The following is a 17985-nucleotide window of genomic DNA, read 5'->3' on the forward strand; positions in this document are numbered from 1 at the left end:
AGTAGGCCCTGGGCTCATGAAAACCCCAACCATGGGGGACCGGGATGAGCACCCCACCCTGGCCAGGCTGTCCGTGTCCACTTGTGTCACCCCACAATGGCATGGTTGGGTCAGACCCTGTGTGTTTCCAGCGCTCCGGGCTGGGGCTGAACAGAGCAGGGACCCACGGCTGCCGAGCAGAGATGCGGTCACCAGGCAGGGACACGCGGTCCCTGCCGCCGGGGAGCCTTTCCCGAGGGTGGGTGGCTGCCGCTGAGTCTCCCCTCCCTGAGCAAACCCCGAGGTAGAGACCCACGGGCGCATTTCGGCACGCGTCACCCCAAAGCAGTCACCTTGGAGGATTCAGAGAGAGCCCCGGAGGCGCAGCGGAGCCGGTGAGGGTTTCCTCCCCTCGCCCCAAGTTTCGGGGCTCGGGCAGCCCCGGCGCGGGGGCGGCTGTGCGGGGAGGGGGAGCGCCCGGTCCCCCCGCCCATTTCCACGCTGATAGCCGGCACCTCCGGCAGCTTCTCCCCCCGCGCTCCTGCGGGGCCGAGGCGGGGCCGGACGCGGGGCGAGGGGCGGCAGCGAGCGGGGCTGCGGGAGCGGGGGTGCGCCCGCCCGGCCCTGCCCGCAGCTCTGCCCGGCGAACGGGAGGCACCAGCAGCGCGGAGGCGACGCAGCCGCATCCAAAATGCTTCTAGGTGGGTGAAACGCAACTTTCCCGCAGCCTCATCTCTCCTCGTCGCCCTCCATCTCTCTCCTCTCCATCGCTCCTTCATCCCCCAGCTCGCCGCTGGCGGAGCCGCTGCTCGGGGGTGCAGCGGGACCGGGGCAGCCGCGGAGCTCGGGGGCCGGGGGGGGATCGAGGGGCCGGTGGGGTTCGCGGGGAGGGGGACGGGGGTATCGCCTCGCCGCTGTCCCGGGGCTACTCCTCCCCGCACGGCCCCGGCTTGAGCACTCCCGTCTTCTGCCGGGTTCCTTCAGCTGGAGGAAAGGGCACTTTCCAGCGTCCGAGCTGTTCTTTATGGACAGAAACATACCGAATTGGTTCTTATTTTGCCGGTAGCTCTGCGCAGACTGTGTGTGTACGGGGGGATCTCTTCTCCACTTTGCGATTTTGGCCACAAACTTAACTCTAAATAGTGAATCATTGAGGTGGGTTATTCGCTGCCGGGAAAGAACCCCGGGAATAAGCAGTACTCATGGAGTCCGGGCTCCGAGTGAGGGGCTGGGAATAGGCTCGGCATCAAACTCAAATATTGATTCACCTGTGGGGTCCCCATCCTGTTCCCAACAGGGCTTGGCACCCCAAATTATCCTTATGAGATTTTCTTGTTACTAAGCGAATCCTGTCGTTCCCATTCCTTATTGCCGTTCTGCCTGAAAACCCCGTTAAAGACCTGCTCATGTTATTTGCATCAGCTGAGGCTGTACCCTACACCCACAAAATGGTCCCTCCCCGCCCAGCACATAGGCAGCCTGTTCCCTCGGCTCCCAGCCTGCTAATCCTAATTACTTACGGGATTCAAGCTGAGTTTGACTCACTGCATCTTATCGATTTTTCCCAGGGTTGCAAAAAAAGGAGGGAAAAGGTTGTGTGCTGACGGGGCTGGATTTTGCCCTTGCTCTTTGTCTGGGTGTCAGCTCCAAGTTGTGTTTCTGCTGCACCTGCGACACAAATGTTCGATGCTTTTTGTGTGAAATGAGGCAGGGGGAGAGCGGCCGGCAGTGTCCTTGCGAGGGTGACCGGCACGGGTGGCCAGGTGGCTGCTGGTGGAGCTCCGTGGCCAGGCTTGGCCGGTGCAGACTCGAGAAGCGGAGCAGCGGCAGCAAACAGAACGTGACGCTGTTCTTGGACCCGTTCCGTGTGGATTCAGGGCTGGTAATTTTAGTGGTTTCGTTATTATCAGCGTTAACTTCGCGGCAGGCGCTGGGGCTGGGGAGCGTGGCCCCTTGGCTGCTGGCAGCGATGGGTCCAGCGCGTCCCTGTGGGCAGCGGTGCCGCTTCTCTCCGTGCATGTTCTGTGCGCACCCATGTGAGCACGGGCACGTCTGCAGCTGCCATACACTCGCTTTCCTCTGCTAACATGTGGCTGGCGTGTGCTCTGTGGGTGCCTGTGGCTGCCGGAGAGCAGCCAGGCCAGGAACATGGAGGTTGTTAGCCTGGCACATCAGTCAGGACCACGCCGGGGTGCCCATGTTGGGGTGCCTGTCTCCCATGGATCAAGCTGGCCCCAGCTGTCTCTCATGGATCAATTTAATTTTTATAGTAGTTTGAAACACAATCTTTACTCTGAAATGTCTTTCCCCGTCTCTCTGGAGTGTGTAACACTAGTCGGGATATTTATCTGGAATACTCGTCAGGCAAAGCAGGTTTAAAAAACAAACAAAAATCCAACCCCAGAGCTTGCTTTTCACTTTGTGGCCTCAGATATGAAGGAAACACTGAATAGCCACTAAAGCTTCGATTTTGACCCTGCAGTGTCTTGGGCTCACTGATGATCCCCATGCCAGGACCATGTTGCTCCAGGTGGAAGAACGTGGTGGTCGGATAGTGCTTGTACGGTGATTCCAGCCTTGTCGAGAGCTGTGGGGGTGACGGTGTGGGGAGCCTGGCCCCACTGAGCTACTGGGTTTGGCTTTGGGGCTCCTTTGGCAGACGGTGGGACCGAACTTTCCCTGTGGTTGTTCTGGGTGGATTTCCCTGTAAATGCAGCAGTTGTTTTTATTACTGGGGCTTGCTCCAAGCAATGTCCTGAGGGACACATCTGTCCCCTGGTTTCAACCCTGAGCAATGGTGGGGGGGAGCATAGGGGGCTCTGACCTCCTCCAACAGCCTCAGCCTCCCCTTCAGAGTATTTTTAGACCAAGCTGTCATCTAATCTTGACCTCCAGGATGATGTGGGCTAGAAAATATCACTGTGTCTCCAGCATCAAGCTGAGGATATAATTCACAAATCTCTTTAGTCCATTTTTAATTATGCCTCACCTTGCTGCAATAATGAACTGCTAACAAGTATTTTGAGTGAATGTGAACTTTTTTTTGAAGTTTCTCAGTGCCAATGCTCCTGGCAGGTGCTGGCGGCACTCAGGCTTTGATGGTTTGTTTCAGCACCCACCTGATGTCCCTGAGTTTGTAATGACTGCAGGGGCTGGGGATTTAGCAGATTGCTTTTTTTTGCCTTTCCTGAGCGGGATGTTGGAAGGAGTGGGCTGGCTGCTCCCACTCTCCTCCAGAGTGATTATATTAGCATGGCCTGGGTAGGAGTGGCGGAAATTACAATGAAATACTAGAGGTAGGAAATAAAAATCTAATTAAAAAATAATGACAGATGTGTGTCATCTTCCAAACCCTGGGCATGACCATCCTGGCCTCCTGGGGTAGCCGTGGTTGGGGGGGTTACACGCTTCAGCTGTTGGGGAGCTGTGCTCAGGGAATAATGCTGGGGGCAGAGAGCAGGCGAGGGGGGATGAAGGGCTTCGGTCTCTCTAAAACTTGGGAGGGAAAATATGTGAGTGGATTGGGGTTTGAAAGCCCTCTTGGGGGCTTTGCCCTCCTGAAGTCTGAGTTGGTGGGTGCCCTTAGGGCAGTTCCCCTTTTCCCCCTACCCAAGCAAAGCTGGGACTGGCTGAAGCCCACGTGGTTTCACTGCTAGGGGGGTTTTGGGGACAGCTGTGACACCGTCACGTGCAGGGTTTGGGTGTCACCATGGTGGGCTGTGTGCAGCGCTCTGGCACGTCTGGGATGGCACTGCTGAGAGGGAGCAGCCCGGCAGGGATGGCCACGGGCTGGAGCCTGGCTCTGCCACTGACCTGCCAGGTGGCCCTGGCCGTGTCACTTATCCTCTCTGAACCTGTCTGTCTTCTCGTGTGTCCCCTTGGCTCTCCAGGGACTTGGTGCCAGCCCAGCCCCGGCTGTGCGAGGGAGGCACCTGCCTTCAGGTGCTTCAATAATAGAAATCATTAATTTTCACTGCTAATGGAAGAAACGCTGCACTATGAAAAATGTGCGTTGGCTTGGAGGCAATTCAAAAGGCTGGTGGAGACGGGAGCCCCTAATTTGTTCCAAATTGGTTATTTCACTGGAATGGTGAAAAAGCATCAATCTGAGGAGCTTTTCTCTCTTTTCATTTCTGTCAGCCGTTCCTTGGCTGTAATGAATTGGACTTGGCTGCAATTTTTACAATTTAAACTGTGTCCAGAATAAAGGCTGAACTGATCAGGGGCTCCAGTGCACTCCTGAGCTCTCCATCTCTCAGGAGGACCCTGGCCTCTTCCCCATCACCCCAGCGAGGGGTGGGCAGGGCTGTGGGCAGTGGAGCCCAGATCAGGGTTCAGTACTTGCCACCTCCCTTCTGCTGCCTCCAGTCAGGATGAGCCCACATCCCTTCCGAGCCCCTCAGTAGCTGTGGCAGAGGTCAGTGGGGTCTTGGCTAGGCTGCACCAGCCTGGCAGCAGTGCTGGCCGTGACACAGGGGACACTGAGCTGATTGGGATTTCTGCTGGAGGAGGCATCCCTAAATGCTGATTTTTCAGATCATTACCTGGCAGATGGGAGTGCTGGGAATTAAAATCCAGAGGGAGTTGGGCTCAGTGCTTGTGCACAAGGGAGGAAAAGATGCTTGACAGAGCAAGACTGATATCCAGTTTTGCTCCCCAGCAGCTGTTTTCGATATCAGCGGTGTGGGGTGAAGTTCCCTATGGCTGCCAGGGAGGAAGATGCAGCCGAGCTGCCTCCCAAGGACCAGGTGCATGGACTGGAGGAAGCCCAGGGCAGGAGATCACCCTGTCCTTGCTTCTGCTCCTTGACAAAAGGGCTTTGCCCTTCTCAGCTGCTGCTCAGAGGAGCCTCAGCCTGGAGCTGGGGTCGCCAGCGGGGAGAGATGAGCATGCTAACCCCCCCTCCCTAGCCCAGCCCAATAATCCTGTTGTGGCCATGTCCAGAGTTTGCAGGAATGTCATCTGAGTTTATTTCAAGGCTTGTTCCCTGCCAGCTGCAGTCACGCAGCTGAAGGTTGTGACAAGGCTGTGCAGGGGAAGGAGGCACGAGGCTGCATCCTGCAAGCTGGCAGTGGCTGTAGGGTGTGTGTGGGGGTCCCATGCCAGCAAGTCGAGGGGCTTCTTCTCCAGTAGCACCCCGTGGCTCCCTGTCTATGGCCCACTGCCCATGCAGGCCCCTCCGCAAGGACCTGAGCGTGCCGGAGCCAGAGTCTCTGTGCCCACAGTGGTGCTGGAAGGGCCCCCCCAGCAGAGGAGGAACAGCCCCTCAGGTACCCCGAGTTGTGCAGGAGAACTGGGACACAGCTGGGAAATACTGGGGTCCCCCAGTGTGTGCCCCATCCCCTTCTCTGTGTGGGAGCACCTTCTCCTCCCTGTGTCCCTTCCAGCATCTGCAGATCCCGCAGGCCACGTCCTTGCCAGATCCGCCCGTCCAGGCACCAGCCTGGGGGCTGCAGGAGTATTTTTAATTTGGCTGAGCTGACACGGTGCCGGGTGCTCTCTCCCACGTGAGACAGCGGCTCCTCGCAGCCTCCCCCCTCTGCCACACACGGCAGAGATTGAACTGAGCTGTCACCACCTTCGGGTGCGAGGGATGCAGCCGGGCAGCTCCCATGAGTCCTCCCTCCCCTGCACGCTCCCAGTTCATTTTGGGGGCTGTCTCAGCTGGGGTTTTGGGTGCAGAGGGTGAGCAGGGACCTGCAGGGTGCTGGGTCTTTCCTACCCCATGGCCTGTGGTGGCCAGGGGTGAGAGGGCTGGTGGAGCCAGGCACAGCAAGGTGGGTGGGCAGGAGAACTGGGGACTGCACAGGGATGGGGCTCGCTGGGGTCAGCAGCTTTGGGAACACCAGCACCTCCGCTTCCCTGCGGGAAGACTGTGCGTCATTTCCCAGAGCCTGACTGGCTTAGAGCAGGGATGGAAACAAAATCTCATAAATATCTTTGGACTCGGGGATTTAAAATTTTTTGGGGTAATATGGCTGGGTTTGCTTTCTTCTGTTCAGCTTCTTATAGATGCAGTAAGAAACCGTCAGGGAACCCATCCATGGATATGGGGCTGGAGTGCTGGAAGGGGTGCCAGGGATCGGCCCGGGGCATCCCAGTGGGAGCTGTGTGCCTGGGGTCTGCTCTGGCTGCCGGAGGTGTGGGATGCCAATGGAAACTGGGACTCAGATGGAAACTGTGGCTCATGGCTGCTGCCGCCCTTGTGCCGCGTGGATGATGGATGTGCTGGTGTGCTGGGGCACCTGCCCACCCAGCTCCTCAGGCACGGCATGGTCGGGAAAAACAGCAATAATTGGCTCAAGCCAAGGCGGCTACTGCTGCACGGGGGTAAACAGGAGTATCTCCAGTCCAGTTCCTCCAGGAAGGACATCTGACATCCGGCAGCTATGTGAGGGCAGGGTGCTCAGCAGGGTCAGGGGCATCCTGCAAATGCTGCCCAAAATTCGTGTTAAAGCTTGAGGCTTCCAGCAGGAATGGGTGTGCAGGGCAGAACGGATCAGCACTTTCAGCCTTGCCCCTTGCATGGAGCAGGCAGAGCAAGCGTGTTCTCGTCTGGAGTCCACTGTCTTTCCCGTGGATCCCAGTGCAGGGGGTTGGTGGGGGGGTCCTCATGGGAAGTGGAGTTGGTCCCAGCCACTCCTAATTTGGGGCTGCTGACCTTTGCCGTCCTGCTCTGGATGCTGGGAACCAGGGGATGGGACCAGGGGATGCAGCAGGCTCCAGCCTAAAAACTCATTAAAAAGGCTCAATCCTCTTTTTTTCGCGGCATTAGCACAAGAATAAACCGGCCGTGTTTTCACCCCAGGAGCCAGCTCTGGTTTCACCACCTCCTGCTCTCATTAACCCTGGGCTGAGGTGGCTCGGCAAGAATGTCTCCAGAGCAGGAAGAGCCTCTTGCCCCGGGATATGCGGTGGAGAGCCTAAAGAGAGGAATTCACCGGGGGCCGCCAGACCCCCCTGGTGCAGAGCCAGCCGGAGCCAGGTACAATGCAGCTCCTAATCCAGGCACATTCCGGTGGGCCACATCCCTCCTCGTGGCCCAACTCCACACTGGGAGAAGGGCGAGTCTGGGTTGGGAGCATCCTTCAGCTCCCAGGCATGGGGTATGTGCTGGAGAACGAGGAGCGGGGTTCTCATCGGGGGTCCAACGGGACATTGGTGCCCCTTGGGATTTCAGTGCGCTCAGGAGCCCTGTTCGGGAAAGCAAAGGTGGCACAAAATCCTCTTTCTGGAAGTAGTTGAGGGGCTCTAAAGTTCACCTGCATTTATTGCTAAAAGAAAGATTTTGGGATGTGAGGAGCCATTCTTGCTCGTTAGGGAGCCCTAGGGGGGTTTAGGAAAGGGGTTGGAGTTCAGCCCCAGCCCTGCAGCTATGGACCAGGAGTGCAGGTAAGCAGGAACTTACAGCATTCCCTAAAGGTCTTGGACCTGGATCCTGCCGAAACTCCGTGTCCATGGCTTGGTGCTGCTCTGCCCACGGCTGCTTGCAGGGCACTTGGATCCTGGCTCTGCCGAAACCCAGAGACAGACACCCGTCCTGGCTGGCTGCAAACGCTCCCGCAGCTCACCCTGCTGCATGTGCCCAGCTGTCGGCTAAGAGAGCCGGGGTGGGGATTCCCGGGCACCCGATGCCCATCGCTCCTTACACCTCGGGGGAAGGGGTCCCTCAGGTGAGGCACGGGGCATGGCTCAGCCTCAGGGGCCGCAGCCCATGGCCCAGCCACCACGTCCACCGTCTCCGCGGCCCACGCGGCCTTCCCCATCCCGGCCACCGCTAGTGGCCACTGCCGCCGTGGGCTGCCGGGAGCATCCGTGAGGCAGGCAGTCCTCACAGCAGCAAGATGGCTGCTCCCGTGCTCCCGTGAGCGCGGGCGGCCGCCGCAGGCTTTGTTCCCGCAGCCGCCGCGCTCGGGGCTGCGGGGCGGGGGGTGCAGCCGCCTCCCCCCAAACACCCCGCTGCTTTTTGTTTTATTTTTGGCTTTGCGTTGCTTGGCTGGGTTTGTTTGTTTTTTTTTTTTGGGGGGGGGGGGGTTTTTGTTTTTGTTCTTGGTTTTTTTTGGTTTTTTTTTTTAATTAGATTTTTTTTTAAATTATTGTTATTTTCTTCCCTTTTAAAAACCAAAACTGGGAAGTTTGCAAGCCCCCCGCCCCAAAGCTTATGGCAGCCTTTCCATGGTACGTATGTAGGGGCGGGTGAGCGGGGTGGGCACGCTGGGCTGGGCGCTGGGGCTGCTCCGCTCACCCTCACGGGCACGGCGGGACGCGGCCAGGGCTGATGCACCAGGGACGAGGGTCAGGGCAGTGGCTTGTCCTCTCACAAGTGAATCCCGATCCTGCCCAAACTTCCCGGCGGGGGGAGAAGCAGGCTGGTGGGGGGATCGGAGTGTGACCCCCATCCCGAGCTGCTGCCGAGTCCCCCACGATGCGCAGTGCCGCTCTTCCCGTGGGCAGCAGCAGTGAGGGGTGCTGGGCTGGTGCCAGAGCGCCACGGGTGCTGCGGGAATGGGCGCTGTGGGAAGGGACGCTACGGCGCTCTGCTCCATCCCAACCCCCGCCCCGGCCTCGTGCATCCCACACACTAATTGCTGCTCCTTTTTTGTTTTTTTTTCTTTCCAAGGCAGCAGCTTCTGCTGGAGCAAGTGCTGGGGGGGGGGGGGGGGGGGCTGTGGGGATGGCTTGACAGCCAATGGGGTCAGTGGCAGGGAAAGAGCACAGGAATCCACCCCCTGGGGCCATGCACCATCCCATTGCAGCCAGGGCGCTCGATGCCCATCCGGCGCAGGGATGGGGTTGCTGTGCCTGGCAGCTGCGATGCCCGGGACTCCAGGGTCACCCACCAGCGGTGCCCAGGGTGCCCCGTGGGGAGCACTGTCTCCATAGGGTGGGTATTCGCGCTGCTGGGAGTCGTGGTGGTGTTGTTCTAGCGCCTGAACTGTGAGGGTTCCTTCCGCCTGTTCCCACAGCGCTGTGGCAATGGTTCTGGTTTGGGGGCTTGTTCTTCAGAAAACCCCCAAGTTCCTCATCGGTGTCTCAGCAAGTCACGTGGACTGATGGTATTCCCCAGTTTCACTGCCTCTGAGTAGCCATGTTCTTTCTTTTTTCCTTTGCACTTTGGTTCTCCTGCTCCCCCATGCTGCACTGGGTTCTTCCTCCTCCTCTTCCCAACACCTTTAGCAAGGGTCAGTTTGGATTTTCAGTCTGGTTCATGGAGAAATGTGAGGATCAGACTGCGTGGGCCTGAAGTGCAGGGAGGAGGTCAAGTGAATGCTTAAACCCTTCAGGTCCTGGTTTGGTTACATGTGTGAGTGCTTTGCAGCCTCTAGCTCAGTAGATATTCGGGAGCCTGGCCTGGAGTGGATCCGGCGCGTCACCCCCTGGGAGGGACACGGGGATGGCACTGAATGATACTGCCATGGGACCTGCCATGGCTTCGGCAATTCCCTGGAAGAGAGACAAACCAGGCAGGACTGAGAACACACGTGTGCACACAAGCACATGTGTCTGAGCTAGCTCCCAGTCACCCTTGTTCAGCTCCAGGGCCCTGACAGTCACTGTCAGCAGCAGGTGGTGCTCCTCCAGGGCTGGATGCTCGTTTTTTGAGTGTTTCAGCAGCGCTGAGCCTTCCTCACCTTCCCAGTGCCAGCACAGTGGGGAGGGCTGCTCCGGGGGGAAGCATGTGGGTGTTCCTGTGGTGACGGGACCATGTGTGTGTGCACCAGTCCCACCAGTGACACCGAGAGCTTCTGGTGATGATGATGAGGTGCTTGATGGGATCCCCCCGTGTGGTGCTGGGGCTGTCGCACAGCCTGGCCTGTCCTCAGCACCACTGCCACCGCCGCTGTCACCATGACACCACAGCTGAGCCCTGGCTGAGGTTTGCAGGGCCCTAATCCCTTTCCCTTGTGTCTCTTTCATCTCCAGTCGGACCAGGAGAGTGGTAATAGACCGTCTTACTAAATTAAATGTGCAGGCTGCTCCTCAAGGCACGGTGCGGTTCAACCGTAGTGTTTGATTTCCCAGCCACACCAGTATGGTGCCTCCAGGAAAAAAGCCAGCTGGGGAAACTTCCAATTCCAATAAAAAGTGTAAACGCTATTTCAATGAGCACTGGAAGGAAGAATTTACCTGGCTGGAGTTTGACTATGAGAGGAAACTCATGTTTTGCATAGAGTGTCGGCAGGCACTGGTGAAGAACAAGCACGGTAAAGCGGAAAACGCCTTTACTGTGGGCACGGACAATTTCCAGCGCCACGCGCTGCTGCGGCATGTCACCTCCGGCGCGCACCGCCAGGCGCTGGCGGTGAACCGGGAGCAGCTGGCCTTCGAGACCCGTGTCCATGGCCACCCCGAGCTGCGCTCGGTCATCAAGGTGGAGGTGAACCCAGCGAAGGTGGCCGTCCTCACCACTGTCTACTGGATGGCCAAGGAGGAGATCCCGGATGAGAAGTGCTCCTCCCTGCTCAGCTTCCAGAAGTTCAACCTGTGCCAGGCGCTGCTGGCCTCGGAGCACAGCGAGTACTACCACCCCGGCAGCGTCAGGGAGATGCAGGTGTGTATGCGGGGCTGGGGGTCTGCACCTGCGTGCCGGCCACGACGGAGCCGGACGGTGCCGCGTGGCCACCGCCTTTGGCAGAGCAGGGATGGTGCCTGCGCCCTCCAGGAGCTCCCTGAGCCTGCCAGGCTGCTTTGCAGGATGAAAGCTCAGGAGTTCAATTAGCACACGAGCACTGTGGGTTTTTCCTCTTTTGCCCTAAACGGAGTGATCAGAAAGATCAAGTAGCCGGAGAGTTTGGAAAGGATTTTCTGAATTTTAAAAATGCTTCGTGCCTGCTAAAATCAAATTAAATTTTTAGTGAGTCTTGGCCATTTGCCAGGCTTTTCAGCTCTCTGCAGAGCCTTATTTTGCTGCTAAACGCACTAATTAGGTTTCCCAGCCTGTGATGATCCTTGCAGCACTCACACATACACAGAAAGTTTTCCCTCCAAACTGGGGAGTTTGCCTGAAATGGGGGGAGTGTGAGTAAATGAGTAAATCTGGAAAAAACATTGCAGTTTTGCTGCTGCTCTTGCCCCTGCTGGGCCAGTGAAGTGGAACTGCTGGAGTTCAATGTGGGAGGTGGGTTCCCGGTGTCCTGCCTCACTGCCAGCCTAGGTGGGGGGCTTGGGAACGGGATGTTGGGGGCTGAGGGGTCAGTGCTACTGGTGGTGCTGTGTCCTGCTGTAGCTGTGGGGCTCTGACCCCAAGCTCAGGGCAGGAGCCCTCAAGCTCTCAGCAGCTTCCCACAGTGCTCGAGCTGCCGAACAGGAGCAGGAGGAGGCAGCTTAGTAGGGAAAAAGAAAGTGATTTCCAGCTTCTGTGTGTGCAGCTAGTGTAAGGGCTGTTGCCTGGCTCGGGCCCTCGTGTGCTGTGGACCTGTGGGTGGGAGCCCACCCGCTCGCTGTGTGCCGGGTGCTGCGCATCTCCCACTGCCTCTGAATCTCATTTGTGTTTCTCTCTCCCTCCCTGCACCCCTCCTTCAACTGGCCCAGGCAGCCATTGCCAAAGTCCTGCACAACGAGGACAGGCACAGGATCAAAGCCTCGCCGTTCGTTGGGCTGGTGGTGGACGAGACGGTGGATGTCCTGGAGCACCGCAGCCTTGCCATGTTCACCACCACCGTCTCCCCCTGCAACGGGCAGACCTCTACCACCTTCCTGGGCAGCTTCGAGCTGCCCACTGGGGAGGCCTCCACTGTGGAAGGCAAGGTGGGTGAGGTGATGCGCTCCTTCGGCATCCCCACTATGAAGCTCACCTGGCTCAGCGCTGACAGTGCCTCACTGGTGGCTGAGCGGCTGAGTGGGGTGGGGACCATGCTGACCTCACTCTGCCCACTCCTCACTGAGGTGCACTGCTTGTCCCATGGCACCTCCCTGCTGCTGGCCAAGAGCATTGGCACCATCGAGTACCTCCAGAAGTATGAGACCACCGTGGATGCTGTGTATAGGCTCTACTCCAGCTTCCATGGGGAAGGCGATAGCCTGCAGGAGCTGCGGAGAGTCCTGGACCTCTGTGAGATAGACCTCAGGAGCCCCAAAGCCATCCACTGGACTTCTATCTTCCCAGCTGTAGAAGCCATTGACTCCTCATGGCCCACACTGGTGCTGCTGCTGGAGAGCGAGGCGGAGCGCTCGCCTGTGGCCCGTGGCCTCTGTGAAGAGCTCAAGAAGTTCCAGTTTGTGGCCTTCACCAAGATCCTCCTGGATGTTCTCCCCATCTTCCAGAAGCTCAGTCGCTTCTTCCAGATCGAGGACTTCGACCTCTCCATCTTGAAGCCCATAGTCTCAGCCACAGCCACCACGCTGCAGGCCCAGCAGAACACCAGTGGCCAGAACCTCCGGGAGTTCCTCAGCGAGATGAACAAGCACCCGCAGGATGGCCGGGAGGGCGAGAGCCGCCTCTACTACAGGGGCATCGAGCTGGCCAACTGCTCCCAGGTGCACCTGAAACACTTCGAGCACCTGAAGGAGAGCTACCTGGAGAGGGTGCGGGGCAACCTGCTGGACAGGTTCCCCAGCAGCGTCCTGGAGGCCATCAGCTCCTTCTCTGCCATCTTCAACCCCAAGTGCTACCCCCAGTCTCTGGAGGACATTGGCAGCTATGGGGTCAGCGAGCTGAATTTCCTGCTGCAGGTGTACTCACGGGTGGTGGTGAGTGAGAGGGCCCTGAGTGACTTTCCCCTCTTCAAGCGCATCGTCTTCAGCCTCAGCCAGCTCTCCTTCAAGGACCTCTGTATCAAGCTGGTCTACAGCAGCTCTGAGATGCACGAACTCTTCCCAGACTTCGCTGTCCTGGCAGCTATTGCCCTGGCCTTGCCGCTGGGCTCGGTCCTTGCTGAGAAGATCAGCCGGGGCCGGGAGCTGCTGAAGCGTGGCCGGTCACGCCATGTGAAGGACGAGGGGCTCTCTGACCTCATGAAGATCGCCATCGACGGGCCAGCCATCAGCGAGTTTAACTTTGCGTTGGCCATCGAGTACTATGAGAGCATGAGGGAGTCTGGGTTCATCATGGCACAGGTGAAGTGAGTATGGCTGCTGAGGGTCGAGCCCTTGGGCAGGAGCCGGGGCCTGCGGGCAGCCCCCAGTGCCAGCTCGAGGCCACCTTTCTGCATCACTGGTCACCGCTGGGGCCGGGCAGCCGCAGTGGATGGTGATCTGCGCCGTGCTGGGAAGAGAAAATGGGATCCTTCACAAAGCTGTGCTGGTCCCATGACCACCCCTCCCTCATGCCCCAAACACTGGTTTGAATCGCCCAGAATTCAGAATCCTGGGGCCACCCGAGCTCCCAAATTGCGATGAGTTTTTTCCAAGGGTTTGTCATTATTTTGTTTTAGGGAGATGAAGGCAAAGCTCTTGAGCTCAAATGTCACGTTGCCTTTGCACAAAGATACCCAGCAGCTTTTGCTTAATGCTCTGCAAAAATATGGGATTTCTGTTATTCTGGAGCCTGGAGAGCGAATGCAGAAAAGGCAGCGCATCCTCCCAGCTCTGCGCTGACCCCAACATGCCTGGCGGTGTTGTGTTGGTGTTCCTTGCGCACAGCACAGGGTATTTTTAGCAGTGGCATCAAGTCATGATCATTTCAAGAACAAGAGATTTAGGGAATGATATTGTAATGGCTGAGGAAATAGTAACTTTAAATGCATCATTGTGTGCATATGTGTATGTGTGTATATATATAAATATACATATATAAATATCTATATTAAAAAGGTCTATCTTAATTTTCCTAAAGTTTAAAGTATAAGGATGTCTAAAAGGACTTTTTTTTTTTTTGCAAAGACAGAATAAATTATGAGCAGAGGTCCAAAAACAATCACTAGCTAATTTCTGGTCTTTCCAAAATGTCCTCATGTCCCGGAGTTCCCTTTGCACCCTGAGCTCTTGGCAACCTGCAGTTCAAGAGAAAGTCCTTCAACACCTGCTTTCAGGACCAACTGCAGGTGTTCAGTTCGTATTTCTCCTCTGAAGCATTACTCTCTATCCCGAGGTCAGCGGAGCTGTTGGTGCCTGCAGCAGACAGGAGCTTGGGTCCCTCTGCCCATGAGTCTGGGGCTGCCAGCGTGGTGGTCAAACGGGGCTGGGGTACTGCTGGTGTGTCCCAGTGTGACAGGGCTTTGCTGGTTTTGACTTGGAGAGCTGTTTCCTTCAGTTCAGACTGGTTCTAATCAGCAATAAACCCAGTGCAGCAGCATGAAGCATCACCTCAGTTGAATCCTGGGTGCCGGCTCCTCTACTGGAGCTGCCAAAAGCTGGAAATGGGAGGATGTAGCACATCTGCTGCCCCACGGTCCAAGTCTGGTTGCTCTGGGAGTCCAGTGCAGTGCAGTCTCTTTGTTACTGGTCCAGATCCCAGAGGTGCTGGGGCTACACTGTGCTGCTGTCATGGTCCAGCATTGTGACTGGGTCTTGCCCCTCTTCTCTGGCCGTCAGCCTTTGGCATTGGGGAGCCTCCTGGAAGCATGCTTGGCCAGAGACAAAAGATTTAAAGCCGTGTGTAAGGATTGAGAGACACCATCAAAATTTGCTGAGAACATCTCCCAAGCAGGAGGAGCCTCCGTGTGAATAAACAGCTCCGTCTCCATCTGGCCTGGGCAGACTCCACGCCAGATGCTCTCTGAGGCAGCGGCGTCTGCGGAGATGGCTCCTTGGCAGACTCATGTTGGCACAAGAACCTGCAGCGTTGGCCCCACTGCCTTCAGAGGCAGCTCTGGGAGGTTCACAGAGGCGGGTGTCAGAGCACAACAGTTGCTCTGCTCTGCCTCACAGGGACCAGGAGAAAAACCTGCTGCAAGTGTGTGTTCAGTGGCTGTGTAGAGTGAAGGGGTGGGGGACAGGCTGGGGATGGTGGCCAGTTCAGGTGAGCTTGGTTAAATGTGGGGCTGAAAATTTCTTTAAATTCCAAGGGATCCCCACAAGAGTCACTTGTCTGCAGGACAGGAACTGGGTGGGCTGAGCCCCAGGGAGAGGATGTGCAGGTTGCAACGACTCTGGGTGAGCCCCAAGCAGAGGACACGCAGCACCACAGCAGGGACATCGTGGCTTTGGCATCTCTTCATCAGGCCTGGACCGTATCTGTGGAACTGGGGGGGGGGGCTCAGAAACAACCCCCCCAGACTGCAGCAGGTGCTTGTGCCAGGAACACATGATTCCTGTGCTGCCCTCCTTGCACCAGCCCCTTGGAATGCTCTGCAGAGCCCGGAGCATGTCCTATCCCAGGAGGACCCGCAGTGCCAGAGCAGCAGTGTTTGCTGTGAAGGTGGGGGCTCCTCTGCCAAAACGGGAGGGGGGCCCAGAGTCGGGGCTGTGCCAAAAAGCTGCACCACTGGGGGTCCATTCACCAGCACAGCCTCACCTGCTGCTGGCCATGCCCGTCACCTTGGGTAAGGTCGTGTCATTCTATACAGACCTGGGGCCCTGCCACTCTCCCAAAAGCAAATCCCCTTAATTGAGTGTCTAATTAATACCTAAAAATACTGCCCTCAGCTGCTGCCGGAATCTGCCCTGCAGCAAAGGTAAGGCAGTACCCACAATGCCATGGCCCCATAACCTTGGGAAGGTGCCCCAAGAGCATCATGCAGGTGCCCCAGCAGGGTGATGTGACATGCTGGGGAGCTTCACTGGAGTGGCCTCAGCCCTCTTCCTGCTCCTCGGGGTCTTGTCTGCTTTGGGGGCAAAGCCAGGTGGGAAAAGACCTGCCCATCTGCCCCCACTGGGGTTTCTGGGCTCTCTCCGACTGCCTGGTTTATCCCAGTCCAGAAATGGGTTTAATCCACAAATTTGAGCTCAAGGATGTGCCAAAGAGGTTGGCATATCTTGTCTGTACCATTGGTGGTGGCCGATCCCGGGAGTCTGTGTCCCCTCAGCACCCGTCCCGTGCCTGCCCAGTGCAGGAGCTGCTCCCCAGGGGAGTGAACCCTTCGGCCTGCAGCGTTAGCTGAGCTGCAGCATCCCTTCTTGTAGTTACTGATTTTGGGGCTGAAGTGATCGCCCACCTCTTGTTCCTCCCATACATACATATTTATATATATGTATTTTAATGTTTTTAAGGCCAGTGCAGTCAGTGCAAATCGCACTGACTGTGACGAGTGGCACCCCTCGTGATCCAGCCCCAAATGCCTTTGCTGCTCTCGCGCGGGGCCGCGGCTGCGTGTGCCGGGGGTCCCAGGGCAGCTCCTCTGGCGCCGGCCCGGCCGTCTCAGATGATTTGATGTAGAAATACTGTTTCACGCCTCAGAAGGTTAATTATGCACCGCTCACCCAGTCCTGCTCGCTGCTGCTGTAATGTTATTTATTTATTTTTAAGCGGTTTCACAGATTTCCCTTCTGGGCGACTCTGGAATTAACTCGATCAGTGCACGCCTGATGAAGCAAACTGTAATTCCTCCCCGGAGTCAGGCCTGGCTTGGGGATGGCTCTGGCGCCGTGGCAGAGCCGCCGCATGCGCTCACCCAGAAAGAGGTCATTGGTGCCCGTGGGGCTGGCGACGAGCACTCGCTGCTCAAATCCAGGGAACCTCTCAAACTTTGAATTTCAGATGCATGTCTCAGCTCCTGCACCAGCCAGGATTGGTGCAGGGCAGGTGCGGAGCGGAATGAGGAGCAGCACCAGCCTGGGGTCCTTATTCTGCATAGCTGAGTGCGGGGGACTGGAGGGGGGCTCAGGCTCAGTGCTGTCGCAAGAGGGGCTGGTGGTGACAGCAGTGTTCCTGCTGTGGGAGTGGGTGCTGGCCGCTGTCAGCCTCCCACAAGGGGTGTTCTCGCATCCAGGGGGGCAGTGGGATGGGGTTGTGCTGTGCTGGGTCAAGGGATCCGTGATGTCTTTGAGGTGAAAAAGAACCCAAACCTCAAAAAAATCCAAAGGAACGAGGAACACTGACCTTGTCCTTGCTGCAGGAAAAGGGATGGGGCTGTGGGTGGGTTGGAGGGGGTACAAAGCTGTTTGGGATGTGAATGGGCTCTTCTGGTTCACAGCAGTCTGGAACTGTTTCTTATTCATTGTGTTTGATTAATTAACTTTTTTATCTTAGATTTTCCCCCTCCTTGCTCCCAGAGCTGGGCAGGGACTCCCTCTGCCACTTGGAGGATGCTTTCCTGTGCTCAGCATCTGTGATGAGTCCAAGTTGGGATGGGGAGCAGTCTGGAGACAGATCCCTTGTACTGGCCTTCCCTCCCTCCTTCCCTCTGTCCCACGGGTGTTTTCTGTTTAAACAGAACATTATTAATAACTCTAGGCTATTTTTAAGTCTCATGCTGGAGTGTGTGGTTCATTTGCAGGGGATGGGGAGTGGCAGCTGTACCGCAGGAGTGGGGGCAGCTCGGTCTCTGCCCCCAGTCCTTCGGCTGCTGCTGGCAGCCAAACCTCACCAGCCTTGATGAGGAGCCCCGGTGGTGCCGGTGTGGGGGAGCCCAGGGATGTGTGGCTCCATGGGAGAGCCCAGGGAAGGGGCTGCTTCCCTGGGGGAGGTTTTGACACCTTTTGGGGGTTCAGACTCCTGCGCGTGTCCATGCTCTGATGCAGAGGTGGCTGGGTCCTGCTTCAAACTGGGGTGCCGGTTTTGAGCCTGAAAGGCAAAGGGGAGCCCAGGGCCACCCTGGGCTGGGACCTTTCACTGGGAGGGGTCTGTAGTCCATGGCAGATGTCCCCATGTGCCATGTCTTGTGTGCTCTGTCCTCCTGCTGCGAGCAGGGATCACCAATGCTGACGCTGCTCTTTCCCTCTGCCTGCCCAGGTCCCTCTGGACACAGCAGCCCCCTTTTAGCATCGTTGCCCATCCCTGGCCGGCCTCTTCACCCCCCCTTGGACATCAAGCACTTTCTGACCTTCAGGCTCAACGGGACATCGCCGCTCAACCTCTTCCCCAACTTCAACACGGTGAGTCCCCAGGGTGCGTGGGCATCGGCTGCTGGACCCCTCCTTTCTTGCAGCAGTCCCTCCTCTACATGGCACCACTCCTAGAACCCCACC

At 57.4% G+C, this 17985-nt stretch overlaps 2 protein-coding genes across 6 annotated transcripts in view; both read left to right on the forward strand.

Moving 5' to 3' along the window:
• The window catches only part of ZNF385C (zinc finger protein 385C), a 58503-nt gene that overhangs the window by 28355 nt on the left and 12163 nt on the right, over positions 1-17985 (forward strand). For 3 of the 4 annotated variants that reach the window (XM_042027879.1, XM_042027880.1, XM_042027882.1), the window contains one exon: positions 17750-17892. In XM_042027879.1, the coding sequence (XP_041883813.1) occupies positions 17750-17892 (143 nt within the window). Of the gene's footprint in view, positions 1-1748; positions 1862-17749; positions 17893-17985 lie in introns of those variants that run through there. The other variant, XM_042027883.1, reaches the window with a different exon arrangement.
• On the forward strand, positions 572-13717 carry CUNH17orf113 (chromosome unknown C17orf113 homolog). 2 transcript variants are annotated; one of them, XM_042027878.1, is made up of 3 exons: positions 572-680; positions 9904-10531; positions 11512-13717. In XM_042027878.1, exons 2-3 carry the CDS (start codon positions 10013-10015, stop codon positions 13042-13044), a joined length of 2052 nt encoding a protein of 683 aa, XP_041883812.1. In that variant the 5' UTR covers positions 572-680; positions 9904-10012; the 3' UTR covers positions 13045-13717. The 2 variants fall into 2 exon arrangements, with proteins under 2 accessions (XP_041883812.1, XP_041883811.1); XM_042027877.1 differs by lacking the exon at positions 572-680 and adding an exon at positions 8070-8157.

The sequence above is a fragment of the Corvus kubaryi genome, unplaced genomic scaffold (genome assembly GCF_017639235.1).
Source record: "Corvus kubaryi isolate FWS band 111438036 unplaced genomic scaffold, C.kubaryi_AGA036_p1.0 37301, whole genome shotgun sequence".
NCBI classification, from domain to species: Eukaryota; Metazoa; Chordata; class Aves; order Passeriformes; family Corvidae; genus Corvus; species Corvus kubaryi.

Coding starts and splice junctions, on each gene's coding strand:
- CUNH17orf113 (XM_042027878.1), top strand. CDS start 10,013: ATGGTGCCTCCAGGAAAAAAGCCAGCTGGGGAAACTTCCAATTCCAAT. Junction 10,532..11,511: donor GCAGCGTCAGGGAGATGCAG/GTGTGTATGCGG, acceptor CAACTGGCCCAG/GCAGCCATTGCCAAAGTCCT.